Source organism: Trachypithecus francoisi, unplaced genomic scaffold (assembly GCF_009764315.1).
Source record: "Trachypithecus francoisi isolate TF-2019V2 unplaced genomic scaffold, Tfra_2.0 Lachesis_group2, whole genome shotgun sequence".
NCBI classification, from domain to species: Eukaryota; Metazoa; Chordata; class Mammalia; order Primates; family Cercopithecidae; genus Trachypithecus; species Trachypithecus francoisi.
This window is the reverse complement of record NW_022681465.1, coordinates 4,954,985-4,973,848: the sequence shown is the minus strand read 5'-3', so window position 1 is coordinate 4,973,848 and position 18,864 is coordinate 4,954,985. Positions and strand designations below refer to the sequence as shown.

Below are 18,864 nucleotides of genomic sequence, written 5' to 3'. Positions count from 1 at the left end.
AATCAGTCGCATTAACAAAAAATCAGTCCACCACCAGCCACCTCTTTCAAACACTGCTGATGTCAGGAAAGAAAAACGACACTACCTTCCTAAAGTCTGCTTTGGCAATGAGTTGCAAAAGCCTTCGACCTAGGAAATCACCCTGAGGAAATAATCCCAGATGAATTTTAAAAGGTTTATGTAAATATTTTCATGGAAGCATTATTTGTAATGAGGCAAAATTTTAAACAAGAATAAACAACAGATAATTGGTAACTACATTACAGTAAAGTCATAGAAAGGAATACCTTAAAACTCGTAAAAAAATATACTCTAAAAGAATGAAATCTAAAAGATTATTTCACCACATGAGGCAAAGTTCATAATATAATGAGCTTTCAAAGTACGTTGTAAGCTCTGAAGCCAAAGTGACCCTTTAAAAGAAAAAAACAAGGTAGCCTGTAAGGAACACAGGGTGATAAGTAATTCTTGTAGATTTTTTTTTTTTTTTTTTTTGAGGCGGAGTCTCACTCTGTCGCCCGGACTGGAGTGCAGTGGCCGGATCTCAGCTCACTGCAAGCTCCGCCTCCCGGGTTTACGCCTTTCTCCTGCCTCAGCCTCCCGAGTAGCTGGGACTACAGGCGCCGCCACCTCGCCCGGCTAGTTTTTTTTTTTTTTTTTGTATTTTTAGTAGAGACGGGGTTTCACTGTGTTAGCCAGGATGGTCTCGATCTCCTGACCTCGTGATCCGCCCGTCTCGGCCTCCCAAAGTGCTGGGATTACAGGCTTGAGCCACCGTGCCCGGCCAATTCTTGTAGATTATCTGGACAAAATGCAGAAGGTAAATAATAAAGGTAGAGGGAGAGAAACTGGCACAATTCTATTTTATATTCTCTGCACTGTTATTATGTTCACTAGTGAGCATGTGACCACTGATTTTTTTTTTACTATACTTTAAGTTCTGGGATACATGTGCAGAACGTGTAGGTTTGTTACATAGGTATACACATACCATGGTGGTTTGTGCACCCATCAACCCGTCATCTACATTAGGTATTTCTCCTAATGCTATCCCTCCCCTTGCCCCTCACTCCCCAACAGGCCCCAGTGGGTGATGTTCCTTTCCCTGTGACCATATGTTCTCAGTGTTCAACTCCCACTTAGTGAGAACATGTGGTGTTTGGTTTTTTGTTCCTGTGCTGGTTTGCTAAGAATGATGGTTTCAAGCTTCATCCATGTCCCTGCAAAGGACATGAACTCATTCGTTTTTTATGGCTGCATGGAATTCCATGGTGTATATGTGCCACATTTTCTTTGTTCAGTCTATCATTGATGGGTATTTGGATTGGTTCCAAGTCTTTGCTATTGTGAACAGTGCTGCAATAAACATACGTGTGAATGTGTCTTTACAGTAGAATGATTTATAATTCTCTGGGTATATACTCAGGAATGGGATTGCTGGGTCAAATGGTAATTCTCATTCTAGTTCCTTGAGGAATCACCACACTGTCTTCCACAATGGTTGAATTAATTTACACTCCCACCAACTGTGTAAAATTGTTCCTATTTCTCCACATCCTCTCTAGCATCTGTTGTTTCCTGACTTTTTAAAGATGGCCATTGTAAATGGTGTGAGATGGTATCTCATTGTTATTTTGATTTGCATTTCTCTAATGACCCGTGATGATGAGCTTTTTTTCTTATGTTTGTTGGCTGCATAAATGTCTTCTTTGAAAATTATCTGTTTATATATTTCACCCATTTTTTGATGGGATTGTTTGTGTTTTTCTTCTAAATTTGTTTAAGTTTCTTGTAGATTCTGGATATTAGCCCATTGTCAGATGGATAGATTACAAACATTTTCTCTCATTCTGTATGTTGCCTGTTCAATCTGATGACAGTTTCTTTTGCTGTGCAGAAGCTCTTTAGTTTAATTAGATCTTATTTGTCAGTTGTGACTTTTGTTGCAATTGCTTTTGGTTTTAGGTCTCACATTTAAATCTTTAATCCATCTTTAGTTAGTTTCTGTATAAGGTGTAAGGAAGGGTCCAGTTTCGGTTTTCTTCATATGGCTAGCCAGTTTTCGCAGCACCATTTATTAAATAGGGAATCCTTTCCCCATTGCCTGTTTTTGTAAGATGTGTCAAAGATCAGGTGGTTGTAGATGCGTGGTGTTATTTCTGAGGTCTCTGTTCTGTTCTATTGATCTATATATCTGTTTTGGTAACAGTACCATGCTGTTTTGGTTACTGTAGCCTTGTAGCATAGTTTGAAGTCAGGTAGTGTGACACATCCAGCTTTGTTCTCTTTGCTATTTTGTAATTATTTCAGCCACCAAGAACAATTTGCAATAATAGTTTGAGTCACGTGCCTCTTTAAACAAAATGTATGGCTACAATTAGTTATTTCAGAACCAACTTGTCTAATGGATACCTAGACAGGTGACAGTAAGCTGACCCCAGCAGTCACCAAGGATCTTCTAGCTCTTCTGCTCCAGGTCAGAGGGAAACAGGCAACACTGTTGAGCAGGATCTTTTCTCTGGTGGCATAGAAGCTTGTTGTGGATGTCCAGACTCACACGTTAGCCTTTCATAATTAAGGAGCTAACGTACATAGAAGGTAGGGGAGGAGGGTGTGCTGTGTCCACTGGGCTAGAACTTCACTAAGAAAGGTTCGACTCTTTCCCTTCAGGTGCTCACCAAGCCAGGTAAGTCGTTGTCATGGAGCTGTGACAACAACCGAGGTGCCAGGTGTTCAGAGCAGCCCACTGACACACCACTCCCAGGAGGATGCTGAAGCGGATTGAATCACTTCAAGGGAAAAGCACAATTAGGCAGGAAGCCCTGGTTTTCTTCTTCTTTCTTCTGTGTCTATAATGTGCTTTATCTTAAATAAAACTTCATAAATGCCATAAACTAAAGTATTGTTGAAATCTCCTAAGTCTCTCCGGAATTTTCATGATTTTAGGGAACTAGAATTTTTTTTTTTTTTTTTACAAAAATCTTACTTAAAAAGGTGAATTAGAATTAACTTTTAAAATTGTAAGAATTAACTTTTAGTATTGTAAGCAAAACGCTAAAAGGGACATGGACAACCAAAAGAAGATAGTCTGTAAATGGAGAGATAATTAACTTTCTCTTGTAAATTCACCATGACAATTTTTTGTAACATTTTCTATCATTTGCACCTAGCGCCCCCTGGTGGTTCTCAAAAAGATCTTATGGTGAGCGTCAATCTGATACTGGTCACCTTATGTACTCTTCGTATAATCACTCGGGAGGGAAGAATTTGAAAAGTGAATGCATATACTAAATTCTAGCCTTTATGCTATTTTATCAAATTGAAGTAACTATACTGAGAAATTCTGAATTAACTCTAATTTTCTAGATCCGGGAATACATTGAGAGAATCAAACCTAGTTCTTCCTATAAAAGTCAATTAATATTAATATTTGATATGGCAATTTATTGTTGGTAACAATGCAAAATAATATTTATTAACTGTCATTAGATGGGTTCAGGTTAAAAAAACCACCTAGCAACCAGTGTGACACACCTGCTTTCTCATTTACCTGATGCAGTATGAAGACACGGAGATCCCTTCCCATAAGACAGCACTTTTGCAAATGTCACTTGTAAGTGGCAGAAGTAAAAGCATGCATAGAAAAAGAATAAGACTTGTCCCCATGTCACACTGTGGCCGAGGACATGAACCTTGCTGATGGTGTCACAATAAGCCGATAAGCCATTTCGGGCACTGTTATGTTTGAAGTACTGCCTGATTGTTGGAGCATTAACTTTAGTACTGAGATGCTAAGCACTTCTTTTACCTCCTTCACTGAGAATAAGCAACGATAGAGAAATACTTTAATTTATAAAGGAGGAAAAGGAGGGGTTGGGGAGAGGAAGGAGGATCCGAGGATGTAGGAGGGTATGGAAAAGGGAGTAATTTGCTCTTTATGATGGCTTTGATGCATACAGATAGCTTTAGATTCTTCCTAAACTCTTTAGAATACAATAAAATGAACTTCCTCACCTTTTCCCTAACGTTATACCAATAACTCCGGCAAACCGTTTTGCCAGGGAATGAAATATAAATATTGATGGAAGTCCACTCATCGGTGCTCGCTCATACAGTTAAAAAAAAAGTGCACAACAGCATCTTAAAAGTAGGGGTCCACAGAGTCATGAACATTCACAGCACCTAATAAACCAGCAGCACGGGGATTACGAGTTGCTAAATGGCAAGGATTAGAAGCCCCCACCTCACCGACTTACCGCCCTTTTCCATCCAGCCTGGCCGCTCCGCGGGTGGAGGAGGACGCGGGACGCTCTGGCTCCCAGGCGCTGCCGCTGCGGGTCCCATAGCGCACGCACGTGCCTGCGGAAAATAGCGGCGACACCGCGGTGAGACGGCGGGGGCCGCGGGAGAGAAGCCGCGGCGGACTCGCCTCCAGCTGTCGGGACCCGCGGTTTCCGCCCGCTGCGGGGAGCGACCGGGACTCACCTGTTCGGCCACCTGCGCCAGCAGCAGCCACAGCGCCGCGCAGCCCCGCCATCCGCGCTCGCGGGGCTTCATCCAGGAGCGCTCCGAGGGGCTAGGGGCCACCGGAGGGTCCCCGGCCGGCAGCGTGCGAGCGGGCAGGGAGGACCCGACCCAGGCAGAGCGCGGGAGGATTCCCCACAGCGACTCTGCCGCCGCGCCGGGGTTATTACTGGGACTCCGCGCGGCGCGGGGGGCGGAGTGGCAGCCGCGGCGGCGGGGGCGGCGGGAGCCGTGGGAGAGCGGGGGGCGGGCAGGAGAGAGGAAGGGAGGAGGCGAGGGCAGAGGGGGTCAGAGGACCGAGGAGGGGAGAGGGCAGGGACAAAGAGCGGAGGGGAGGAGGCGAGGGCAGCGGGGCGCAGAGGCGGAGGCGAGAGGGGAGCAGAGGGAAGGCGGGAGACTGCGGCCAGTGCCAGGGAAGAAGGACGTGGGAGGATGGAGCTGCTCACGGCCCGCAGTCCGTGCCTCGCTGCCCGCGTGGGGACCACGCGGTTGGAGAGGCTGCTGGGCACCGGCGCCGGCGATGCTCAGCATGGACCTCCGGCCAGTGTGCTCTCCTGCCCTGCCGTGGGGCTGGGGACTCGGCGGGACTCCAGCTGCTGCAGTCGCTCCGCGGGCTCCCACCCCGGGAGCCGCACCGGCGCTGCCAGAGGCCGGGACACCTGTAGCCCGCGGAGTGCGGCCGGGCCGCGCCTCTGTGCCCGGGCACAGCTGTGGGGACACTGGGTGCGGAAAACCGGGCGCCGGGACATGGGAGAGCCGCGGACCTGCTTCTAAAGGCGTGTGCTTCGCTCTGGAGTTTGAGGCGTGATCGGAGACCTGGAGGCCGAGGAGGAAGCTCTTCCCGCACCCCATCTGCCCCGGGATGTGGCGGCGCTCCTGGCCCCGGGGTCATGGCCGCCGTCGACTGGCCGGCCTGCGGGTGCCGGTGACCGGCTGCTGGGTGCAATCCCTAGGGAGGTCTCAGGGCTGCGGATGGGCCTGGGTCTCGGCCGCCACAGGAGTGGATCGGGCTACTGTGTGCACAGGGTGGCCAAGGAGGCAGCGGGTGTGCGGTCATCCGACTGGCCAGGGTTCTGCGTAGCTGGATGGGGTGTGTGAGCGCGCGGGTGTACAGGTGCCTGGGTGTGCGCGGGTGTACATCCGCACCTGACTGAGTGTGTGCGAGTACATGCTGTGAGCCCATAGGACTGCGCGCGTGGGAGTGCATGTTTGCACATGTGTGTGCGTGTGACCCTCCCTGTCCCTGGCTCCTCTCCCACCACTCACGTTCGGTAGGTCCTGGGCCTTCAGCCGCCCTTTGGTTCCAGTGTCCTTCATAGACAGCTTAGCTTGACATTGCCTCTTTTGCACACTTTGGAGAGGGGGATGAATGGGGGAAATGGTGTCTTGGGCTCTTTCTTTGCCCAGCCTGTCACGAACCTGTGGGTACCCAAGGGGAGCTCTCAGCAGGCGCCCTGCTAGGGCTGTCCTGAAGCCCCAGACCGCCTGGCTGTGTATGGGCATCCATAGCAACACACACTCCCTCTCTTATTCATTTATTTGTAACCATTCTTCAAAGTACAAATATTTTTACATAAAGGGTGGCATTGGGATGGAGCTTAAAACACCCGCCACCCTTCCCCTCTGCCAGTGCCTAACAAATGTCGGCCTCCGCTCACACCTCAGGGAGCTAACACTTACCTGGAAGGGGGGTTGGGCAGTGCATGGAAGTCTCCAAAATCTCCTACCGGCAGAATTTCCCTTGTCCTGAGTACACTGCATGCTTGATAAATGGGGATCTCTACGTACTTCTAATTGTGTCCAGTGTAACAGGAAAGGGAGTGAGATTTTTTCGAGTCTATCACATGGAGATAACCAGGGGCCCTCTTCTATAAGTTCAAACAGATGGAAAAAAAGAAGAATGGCTGATGTAAAAGGATTCACTCTTAGGGAGTGCTTGGAAAGCATAAGACCAGAACAGTGCTTAATGAGTCTCTTTTCATTGTGAAGAAAGAAACAACATTCTTTAAAATGACTAGTGTTTCCCAGTTCCTCTAGCTGTGCATGGAATTCAGCACTCATCCTGCAGTATGAATGTCTCCAGGTAACACAGAGGGGTGGCCGAGTCCAGGCTATAGAGGCCAGATTGGGAGCTGAGATGAGCAACACACGAATGGACCGAGTTTAAGACTGGCCGTCGAACATAGTGGCAGTAACTCGCAGCTGCCTGTCAATCTCAGAGAGGGATGGAGAGGGAGGGCAGGGGCCCAGGCAAACTGGAGCACAGATGTCAGCCTTAAAAGGGACTCTTGGCACTGAGTGGCCAGTGCATGGGGTGCTGCCATACAGTATTGGGGCCCAGACCTGCCTAATTTTTAAAGGTAAAATGGAAATCTCAATATGTATATGGAGTTCCTTCAATTTAAAGGTGTCCCAGCAAAGTAACCCTGAGAACAAATATTGGAAGGGTCAAAACAAATCACCAGCCTTGGTCAAAGTCCTTCACTTTGCAACCCTTCAAGAACGTAGCACTCTTAACTTTGAGGTCAAAGTTTAGGAAAGCAATTTTGTCATCGTTTATTTAGATCCAGGGTCAGAAAACTCACTACTGCCCAAGATCAAATCTGGCCAGCTGACTCATTTTGTAAATAAAGTTTTATTTGTTTGCAGGTCGTCTGTGAATGCTTTCAGGATGGCAGAGTTGAGTCACTGCAACAGAGACTGTGTGCCCTGCAAAGCCTAAACTATTTACCATCTGGCCCTTCACAGAAAAATGTTGCTGTAAATTATTTAGACCATTCACAGTTAGCACTTGTTTCCTTTCAGACAGAGGTTCTCATTACTTAGGGGGTCATTTTGAATATCAAGTAGATGTTTCAATAGAAAATAAAAAATAATTAAAAATAAAAACAAAGTGCTTCGCAAAGGATTGGGGAGAGAGTATCTCCTAACGGCTGCATGCTCTCCCATGCCCAGTGCCCTTTCAACATGAAAGGAGCCGGGGGGCTTTCTCATGTGGAAACAAATGGCATTTTAGATTATAAGGATGAAATTTTGTCATAACCCTTTTCTAAATTGCATAAACTTTAAACTAAAGCAATGCAAGTGGGCACATTACCTTGTATGTAAAACCACCATCCACACAACTGAAACAGAGAAGAATTGGATGTGTTTGTGTCCTATGAAGATTCTGTTTAGTCTGTAATTTTGTTCCTTCCTCATCTCACACACAGCTGAAACTAGTCAGGTTTCAAAGAAGTTAGCGTTGTATTGTGCATCAACACTTTTCTTTAGTGGCAAAAATTACAATGATTGTATGAAAAATTGTTGTAGTTCCTATTCTTTTCTGAAAGATTAGAGTCGTTCTTTATTACTTTATACAAATTATAAGGACACAATGTCATTAAAACACAAACACAATAATGTCAAATAACTTTCCAGCTTCGAGGCCTATGAGTGGCTCTAGTCCTTCTTTGCAGATTGCAACTGAGAAAGCCAAGCCCCAGGAAGGTCAAGCAGGTCTGCTGACCCACCGCAGGGCCAGAGCGCTCAGGCCTCATACACTTACTCCTTCCCAGCCCTGGTCTTGGCCCCTCTGCAATAAGATGATTTATAGACCGGAAGTAGTGAGGTGCTGCACTCTCTCCCGGCGCTGACAGTACCCCGACAATGTGAGAAAGTCACATGGTTAAAACACAAGAGAAGGATATTTTGACAGAAGAAATATGAAATGAATCATATAAAATGTAGAACTCACTATGAAGTTGGACTGAGTATAACTTTAGAAATCAGAGGGCGTTGGAAGAACCGTGCCTTGGGAATGGTTGGCAACACCTGATCCAGCCCCCTGTATTTCTACAAGATCCTTTGGCCAAGTTCTAACTGAAGCTGAGCATCTCAGCTCCTCAGTGTTAATAGGATTAGAGTCTTTCCTTCCACGGGCCAAACACGTCCTTCAAATGCCTAGGCAGTAATGAGATCACGTCAGCCTGCAGTTTATATGAAGATTCTGTTCATGACTGCACTCTTTTCTCTGTCGTCCTCCCTTACTTTGAGGCTTGATTGTTTTTAGTAAAAAGAAGAAAAGAAAATTGGAAACCAATGATGATCACAATATGGCATTTATAAGCTCCTTTCCTTTTATTGTTTAACACAGAAAAATTTAGGTTAAATAGTAATAATAATGTATCTAATTATACAATAATTATGTATTTTTTTCTAATAATAAGTTAAATATTTGTTATTATTTTATTATTATTGCCATTGGTATTTCATATCACTTCTTGCCATGAGACCCCTCACTCTTCCCCAGTGCTGAAGCTGCACAGAGGTCAGTCACTCAGACACCTCCGGAAATAAGTCTCAGCACTTTTTCCTGAAGACTTCTGGTCCATAATAACACTGGCTTCTGCCAAACATACTTTCTTCTAATGGGTACAAAGGCGGCATAATTGTCAGAGCCTGGTGTATCAGTTAGCTATCGATAGTTGAATGCTATCGTGTTTTGGCTTAATTTTTAGTTTGACTGTGACTGGCAAAATTTTCTTGATATTTCTTTTCTCCTGGAATGGAGATTGGTTCCACACTAGTTTCCTTATCCCAGGTTTGGTTCTGGCTTTAAGAGTCAATATTTTATGTGTTTGCTGTTTATAATTGTATTATTTCATTCTTACACTACTTTAAAGATCTCCCTGAGACTGGATAATTTTAAAGAAAAGAGGTTTAATGGGCTTACTGTTCTGCAGGTTGTATAGGCTTCTGCTTCCAGGGCGGCCTCAGGAAACTTACAATCATGGCGGAAGGTGAAGAGGAGGGAGGCACGTCTTACATGGAGGGAACAGGAAAAAGAGAGAGAGGAGGGAGAGGCGCTACACACTTTCAAACAACCAGATATCATGAGAACTGTATCACCAGAACAGCAAAGGGAATGTAACCCCCCCACCATGACTCAATCATCTCCCACCAGGCCCCTCCTCCAACACTGGGAATTATGACTCTGCACAAGATCTGGGTGGGGATACACAGCCAAACGATATCACTATTTATGTGTTTCTTTAGACATCTATCTGCACCCCAAATTAGAAATATTTCCCAAAATCAATATTCTCAGTTTCTTCTGAATATATTTATTATTTTAATACATTTGCAAAATTATATATTTAAATTGCTATTTATTTTCTTACAAGGTATGAAGTAGTGATCTAATTTTCAGGGTTTTAAAAGATTAAAAATATCCCATTTTTCTCAATTACTTGTATAATTCACTTCTTACCACCCCATGTATTTAAAAATTTAACTTTGTTTAATAATATGTATTCTGAGTATTTTTTTGGCTTTCTACTGTCAGTAAAACACTGTTTTAATTGTTATTAATATATTTCATTTTTTATTATGATAGATTTTTGACACTGGCTGACTTGTCTTCTCTTATTACTCCTTTCCAACAATTTTCTGTCTATTCTTGTTTGTTTACTCTTTCAACATTATTTTAGGTTTATTTATACCAAGTTTTAAAATCCCATTGGGATTCTGATTGGGATCACATACATTTATGAATTAATTTAGATAATACCAAAATCATTAAAATATTCAATATTATGAGACAAGTAATACATTTTTTCATGTATTCCCATTTTAAAAATACTTCTAAATATAAAATGTTTATTTTTGTTCACACAGGTATTTAACATTTCCTATAATGTTTATTCCTAGGATATTCATATTTTTATTGAATTCAATTGGCTCATTGTATCTCATTTTCTAACCAGAATGTTAAAATAATGAAAGGAAGCCCAGCCAAATGCACTGCATCAGAGCATGGGCTCTGAAACCACATGTCCAGGGTTCAGGGTATAAATCCTAGCTTGCCCACTTAGTCAGTATGGACACGTCACTCAGCCTCTCCAAGCCTCAGTGTCCTCATCAGTAAAATGGAAACAATGATAATGACAATAATAGCACTTACCTCATAACAGTTACAAGGATTAAATGAGTGAATATTTAAATAATCTTAAAACGGTCTTTTAAGATTTAAAAAATCTTAAAACAGTCTTTGAAACTTATTATTGCTATATATGCAGGGTTTTATTTTAAATAAAATAAATAACTTATAGAAATGGTACAGGTATTTTATTTTCCAGTTTCTTCTGTTTTTACGAGGTCTAATAAACTTTTAATTCATTTGCTTGCTTTTTCCAAAAAGACAAAATTACATTTTCTCAAATAATTGTCTCTCTCTCTTTTTTTTTTTTTTTTCTGGTATTTACACCTTAGTTTTTCCCCTACTTTAGCCCATGGACAGGGTTTCCAGAGAGAGCAAAATACTGGTGATCAGGAGCACAGCTGTCTTATTCCTAACTGTAGTGGGAATGGCTCTTGCATTCTGTTCCTAAGGATGTTATCAGCCCTTGGTTTCCAGTAGATTTGTTTTAAGATGCTATAAAGAGTTCTTTTCTAGTTTGCTAAGAAGTCGTAGTGGTAAGGAATATTGAATGTTTAACATCATCTCTCTGGATTGGTTTTCTTCTTCAACAAACCCAAATCTCCAACATGATTCTCATTCTGGAGATTAAGAAACTGTGAGAAGGGGGGATTTTTTTAAACCTTTTAAGTAATTCTAATGTATCCCTCTGGTATGGGTTGGGGGAGTAGATGTGTCTCCTTTTTCAATTTCTAACAGTTTTAATTCTTCTTTGCCCTATTAATTAATGTAATTACCTAACTTAAAAAAATTGAACAATGCTGTTCATGAATTTATTCTGCTTTGTTTTGGTATGTTTAAATTATATTTATTAATATATAAAATTAAAATTAAAATTTAAAGTATATTGATTAATTCAAATTTAGAATATTTTGTTGAGTATATTTATACAAATAATAAGAAGAGATATTGGTTAATTGTGTGTGTGGGAGGGTGTCTGTGTGTTGTCCTTGGACATACTGTAGTGTAAGACATAAAATTAAGGGTCACTATTATATCCTGCCTTGACATCTGGTAAAACTGACAATCTTCCTTATCATTGGCATGAAGCAGTATCTACTTATTCCTGAGTAGAAGATTTCAGTCTTCTGCCATCTCATGGAATTGTTCAAACAGGCCAATCACACCCTCCCATGGGAAGGGGCACCTCACCCTCTTGATACTACAAAGTCTTCTCCACAGCCCTCATTGTTCAGTCCGTTCCAAGTGCGCCCCCACGTGGCCTTCCATGGAGTGTGGCATCCTCTTCCCCAGGCTGTGAGTGTCGGTGACTAATAAACATTCCCCCTGCCCAGCGCCATGTGTCATGCACTTGGCCCTCCCCATAACCTTAGGGCAGGAATTCCTCCCTCACCAATGGGGCAAAAAAGAGGCAATTAAAACACATTTGCCTCCCTTTTTACATTTTGTTTTCAGTGCTTTGGCAACTTGTAAAGTTAACTGGAAAATTTTCCAAACGATTTCTGTGTTCTGGAACGTTTTAAACAAGTGAAAATTATCTGCTTCTTCATGATTTGACAAAACGCTTGTACAATTATTACAGTCTGATTTATTTTTTGGAGGAAATTTTTTGCCTAACTATTCAATATGTTTTATTGTTAATGGCCTGTTGTGTCTTCCTCCATCATCTTGAGAGCTTGTTTGGAAGTTTTAGAAGGTGAGCATAACTACTCATGTAAGCTTGACTGAAGACCAGTCCTCTTCTACTGGGGATGGCTGTCCTCTTGGACTGAGTGTGCAGCTTTGGGAGAGAGGCACATGGAGCAGTGAAGGATGAAGGGGACACCTAGCTAGCCAGCCAGATCAGCCCGATCCACCCTGACGATCAATGGGGTAACAGATAATGCAGTCAGATTGCCTTCACTTCCCTTCCGTCTTAAAGCAGTTTTTCAGTTTATGTTTTCCTATAAGAGAGTTCTTTTCATCGAGATCTTCAATGAGTTTAGAATAGTTTCTTACTTTTCTATTAGTCTCTCATTAATCATGTTTAATTATGAACAATTATCTACTTATTGAGAATCCACCAAGGAAGTTCCTTCCCCATTAACTTATTACTCAGTTGGGAAGACAACATTGAACAATTACTTTCAATGTTTCAGTGATTGCATATTTTGAAGAAATACAGAGGGCTGTGTGAATGGTTACTGTGCCTTATAATTTTATTTTTGGACTCTATATTTTATTAAGAATATATTTATTAATTGTGCTCTTTTCCAAACACTTTACAAATTCATGATAATATATTTAATGTAAATATATAAATATATGTGTCTTTCCTACCTACATTTATAAATAGTTTCATTCACAGTTTTTTTGTTTTTTGTTTTTTGTTTTTTTTTCTGGAGAAAGGGTCTTGCTCTGTTGCCCAGGCTGGAGTGCAGTGGCACAATCAGCTCACTGTAGCCTCAAACTCCTGGGCTCAAGCAATCCTCTTCCCTCATCCCCCCAAGTAGCTAGGACTGGAGATGCATGCCACCATACTCAACTAATTTTTAACTTTTCTGTAGAGATGGGGCCTTGCCTTGTTACCCAGGCTGATTGCAAACTTCTAGCCTCAAGCAGCCCTGACATTTTGGACTCCCAAAACACTGAGATTATAGGCACAAGCCACTGCACCAGGCCTACCCCCAGTTTTGATCAGTAAATTCTTCATTCTTGTCCATGTGTTCTCCATTGTGTAGTTAATTTTTCCCAATTTGATGTTTGTTAAATTGGGGTTTCCTCTTAAAACCTAAATGTATATTTAACATAACAGTGTGTTTTATCACACCCCCTCTCTATCCTCCTCCCTCCTCATCCCCAATCCCTGCAAAGAAAACCCCTGTCATTGGATGCTGGACCCACATCAGTGACATTGTAGAGTACAGGTATCTGGCATCTGCTTGAGTCCTGATTCTGTTCTTTGTAATTCAGAAGCCCATTACACACGTATGTTGTGGAGCATTCTTTGTCTTGTATAGAAATTATCTCCTGGTATTAATTTTATCTTCTCTTCTTCTGTTTCCTATATTACTTAACTTGCATTAAAGTATTTTTTAAAATTTTTTTTTGAGTGCCAATTCCCTTTTACTTTGCTCCACTGTGTTTATACGGTTTGCTTCTACATATTTAGTTTTCACGACAAAAAAGTCTCCATTAACTGAGTAAATCAGTCTATGTTTTTCACCTTCACTTTTAGCTCATATTTCTTTAGAACTTCATGCTCTTGTAGCAACAATTCAGATATTTAGCCCAGAACACGTCAACCACTGTACCTCCTCTTCCCCTCTACCACTACAGAGTGGAGGCCAACGTGGAGTGAGGAGTTCCCAAGGAAGAGGAGGGAAAATCTTGAACCGAAGTCAAACTATCGTGGGTTAGGAACACTTGGGACAAATAGTGCATGTTTGACAATTTATATCTGCTCCTTACACTACCAGAAACATCAGCTTGGAATAGAAATTGTGAACCACAGCTTTTTGTTCTCTCAAACATGTCATTGTTGTGATCTGACACGTACTTTTGCAGAGGAGAAATCTGGAAGCAAGTTGGGATTTGTTATTTTACTGGTAACCCCTTTGGCTCTTCAGACGGGATCCTCATAGGAGTTTCATGTGGCTCTGACCTTGCGTTTTTCAGGCTGTGTCTGGCTGTGCATTTTGCCATTCATTTTGCCTGGAACAACATGAAATTTTTTGAGCCCTGCACTCAGTTTTGTTTTGCTTTCCAGCTTTAGAAAGATCTATATACTTCTGTGCTCATTATTGAGGACATATAATATTAAATGAGTAGCATCTGGCATTACAAGAGATAAGCTGAGAGTTTATACAACTGTGAAACCATACAATGACAAAGACAATTACTTTAAAAACTGTATATGCATATGTATCTTTAACTCAACGAGGTTAATAAAAGTGGTATGCTTCATATTGTTCACAATAATTTCAAGGATCAGAAAAGGAAGAAGTGGCAGAAAAGTGAAGTGAAATTCTACAAAATTCTGTCTTACAGATGAGGGAATACTGTTTGATTCATAACTGAAAATCAGAGAAATAAAATCCTTTTGAAAAGTCAAAAGAAAAATATTGATGATAAAAAAGAGCAGAATATATTATAGAAGTAAATAAATGTTGGTTATTTAGGGAAAAAAAGCCAAGTGTAGCAATAGAAAAATTCAAATTAGAAGGCATAGGATGAATAAAATATCCAAAAAACCCATAATCTGTTATATGCAATAGATTAAATTTGTTTATTACAAAACAAGGTCTTCGATTTTTTAAAGAATTGAAATTCAACAGTATACTCTTAAAATACACATATACTGTAAATGAAAACTTAAATATAAAATTAAATTAATTGTTCCATTAATATTAAATTAATTTAAAATATTTTTTCAGGTAAGTAGATGACAAAGAGAACAACATATGAGCATGTATGCATTTCTCGACTTTCAAAAGTCTTCATGTTTCCATCTGTGTAGTGTACATGTTAAAAATACAACCCAACTCAGAAGGTTGTTATGAGAATAGAATAGATTAATATTTGTAAGGAACTTAGAACAACACCTGCAACATAGGAACTGCAATGTAAGTTTAATATAACTTCAATGTAAATGAAATTTAATACATTTAAATGAAAAATAACACAAATTATTTAAAAATAAAACAAGTGGGAAAAATAGCTGGCGGTGTCCGATCAGTAAAGACCAAATTCAAAATCAACATGAACATTTTCTTTGTTCTAAATGTTGCTTCCAAATCTGGTTGATTTACATGGGAAATAGTTCCAGTGATCCTTCCAGGATAAAGATTGCGGCTCTTGAACAGAGTTTAGCATTCCTGCATCCCAAAGACCAAAAACTGCAAAGCAAATCTGTTGTGACAAATCTGATTCATTTTTCCCATATCGTATCTCATTTGTAAGTACCTTGAACTAATGGGAAAACTTCCCATCAGATTCACAAAAATTATAGGAGAAGACAACCCAGTCTTAATCTTTGCAAAAGCATATGGGAAAAGTCTGGATTATTTTCAGAGATAATGAATATCATCCATGATGTTGCAAACGCCACAGTTTATGATGTTCTTCATACCCTGGGACAGATTCAAGTGGAAATTTTGATATGTACAACTAATTAGCATCAAGACTCCATTGTGAAGTGATTTTAGTTCAGCTGTCCCATTCTATCTCCGAGAGATGAAAAAATCCAAGTTTCCAAATTACGAAATTCCAACTTGGTAAGCATACGATACAATTTTACAGACTAAGACCAGTGTACTTATAATAACAGTATTGTTTCTTTTATGAACAAAATTAATAGTGTGTAAAATCACTAGAATACAAACATCTAATAACTTCTGATAACTGAGCAATTTCTCATGAGAAATTTGAATGCCTAATTTTCACATCTTAATAATCAAAATAAAAACATCTCAGTCTCCAGCTTTTTCCATCTGTCCTCTCAAAAAAACTGATGAATTTGACTATTGTTTCTGAAATATCCTTAAACCAAATCAAGCTTGATAAGGTACATATCTGATAATTTCCTTTAATGCAATTTAGAATGTAAAAAACAGCATATATAATAAATAAAGCAAAGTAAATCAATGGAATTGTGGATTACACTTTTTCAAATGCTATCTGACTTAAACAGTTAACATCTCTCTAGCAAGGACAGACACTCTGATTGTGAATCATTAGTTTGGATACTGAAAAATCACTGTGTATAAAAAGCATTGCTGGAAAAAAAAATAAAACAAGCCTAGGGAAATGTCATTCTCTTTTTTTCCTATCCCTTCTGAGTCATAGGGTTTGACCATACTGATATGTATTTTTTCTCAGAAGAGATAATCACTCCCTATCCCCTCACCTTAGTTTATGTTCTTTATCACTCTTCTACCGCCTGGAGTCACATAACATAATTGTTCAGTGCTCTGTTGATCATTTGCATTCCCCCTAGAATGCCTTGATCACTGCTGTATCTCTTGTACTCAGAAAGTGTCCAGGACGTGGTGAGGTTGGATACCTGTTAGTTGCCTGGATGATGGAACAGGTCTACATTCAGGTTTCCTTTTTGCCTTTTATGATATTAAAAAAAAATCCATGGCTATTATTTTCCTGGAAGAGTAATAGAAGAGCTGATATCCTCCAGCCTGTCCTCAAAAACTTCAAATTCTGCTTTCATGATAGGCAAAAAGTAGGAGCTCTCACTACGTATTTTAGCAGTGCAAATTGTTGAAAGAATGACCTTATTTTTTCTGCCCAGAGACACTGTGGCTGGCATAGAAAGCCCTCATTTTCCAGTGGAATGCTTATTAATTGTGGACATTCAATCTCCGTACCCCTTCTCTCATTCCTTCCCTCAGCAGTCAGCACAGAGCAGAAGAGAATTGCGACCTTTATATTTTAGGACATGAAGAATGTTTAAGCCTTTATTTATTTATTTATTTATTTATCTTTACCCAATAGCCCAACTTCAAGGAGATGTTTAAGCCTTTCAATTCAACATATGCCAACATATTTTTAAATTATTTGGGCTGCAACTTTTTCATTCTTTAGGATGGGATGACTAGAAGTGAAGAAGGGTTAATCAGATTCCAGGGAAGGCACTAAACAAGGGGAGGCCTACGTGGGGCTTTCATACCTCAATAGGCACTTGGCAAGGAGTCTGGAACTGCCAGTGAACAGAGCTGGGCAGGATGAACAACAGATCAACACAGAGCAGCACAGCAAAGCCAAGGGACAGGAGTGGTTAAAAGGCTGGGGTGGCATGGGCATGCACAGAGGCAGATGCTAAGAGTGAAGGTCAATCACAGCACCAGAGGAGCATGCCTTGTCCATTGTCAGGGCCATGGAGGTTAGGTCAACTTCAGATATGCTACAATTAACTCTCAAAGAATACAATGAACTCATTCTCATTCAGCTGTAGTCTTTTGTGGGAGTAGAGTAAGGATCAGCTTAAAGACTCGAGATGATAGACCAGAGGCAGCTCCTGATCACCACTGTCAAAGAGAGGGGACAGAGTGACGAGTAAACACTGACCCTGGAAGCTGATTATCTAAGAAACCATGTGGGGATCCATCAAACGAGTGAGGGGAGAACAGAGAAGAATGAAGCTGAGTAGCTGCCCATCTGGGATTGGTGTGGAGCCAGGAGAAGCTCCTCAACATGGGGAAAGGGTGAATGAGTGAGAGTCCCCCCGGTATCCAAACTTCCCACAAAGGCCTGTGAAATGCTGAGAATGAGATACTCCCTCTAAACCTCTTGGCCTGTAGACCAGTGAAGAAAGTGCCTGCAGTTTTGTGGAGGCAACACTCATGTCTACGGGGCCCCACATGGGCTTTGGGATCTGCGGAAGCCTGGTGCCAGTGCCATAGCCCCTGTAGAGGCCACAATCACAGTGCCTGGGAGCAGTAAGATTGCTCCACAAACCCACACTAGACAAGGTTCAATGACAGCTTCCAGCAAAGTGGTGCTGCTTCTGCCTGAATTTTGTGGGTATGTGCAGCCCTGTCTTTCCTTAGAAAGAACTGGAGAGCAGAGTAGACAACTCCACCCACCCTCACCACTCCTAGTTGAATGGGTCATGCCTGATGGGACTTCCAGGACAGTGGACCCACTTCTGCTTGAACTCTGCAGGTGGGCACAGCCCCATGTTCTCCCAGGAAGCACTCAGATGTCAGATGGTGGAACAGATGATTCCACCCACCCTTATTGCTCCTAGCCAGTCAAGACTCACTGGCTTGGGTGGCACCCAAGCAGGAGGGGAGCCCTCACTCTCAGAACACTGAGAGAGGTGAGACACCTGGGTTTGTGGATTGGTGGAGGTTGGGCCATACTTCCCTCTGCAGAGCCAGCCTGGGAAGGGCATGGCTTGTCTGCCAACCATGGCTTCTGCCTGAAGGATCCCCATGGACCAGAGCACCTAACAAAGAAAATATGGGTGCAGAGCCAGTCACTGGTTGGAGCTCTTTCAAAGCCCAGAAGCAGACCTTGTGGTGGGGGAGGTAATCTCTCTTTCCCCTACCACAGAACACTTCTGCCAACAGTGCCAAAAGGCTAAGAGCCTATCTGCTGACCAATACTCTTAAGTGCCACCAACTGGATTAAAGCCCACAATATAACACCAAAATATTTTGCCAGTATACAATGCCTGTGAAAACTCAGAAAAAAATCCAGCCACAAATAAAGATTCTGCACAGAGTCTTGACCTTCTACAAACACCCAGAAATAAAGCCAACTGACTATACTCGACTTATACCACATTTAATGGAGCACCAGCCCTCATGTATGAGAAAGCATTAGTGCAAGAACTCTAGCAACTCAAAAGCCAGTGTGTCTCTTTACCTCCAAACAAACACACTAGGCCCCCACATATGGTTCTTAATAAGATGGAGATGACT

The 18,864-nt window shown here is 41.7% G+C and overlaps 1 protein-coding gene across 1 annotated transcript in view; it reads right to left on the bottom strand.

Moving 5' to 3' along the window:
* The window catches only part of ADAMTS16 (ADAM metallopeptidase with thrombospondin type 1 motif 16), a 186,833-nt gene extending 182,178 nt beyond the window's left edge, over window positions 1-4,655 (bottom strand). The window contains exons 1-2 of the mRNA XM_033178754.1: window positions 4,486-4,655; window positions 4,257-4,359 (exon numbers count right to left, since the gene is read on the bottom strand). Of these exons, the coding sequence (XP_033034645.1) occupies window positions 4,257-4,359; window positions 4,486-4,557 (175 nt within the window). The 5' untranslated portion in view covers window positions 4,558-4,655. The remainder of the gene's footprint in view (window positions 1-4,256; window positions 4,360-4,485) is intronic.
* Between the last annotated feature and the right edge of the window lie 14,209 nt (window positions 4,656-18,864).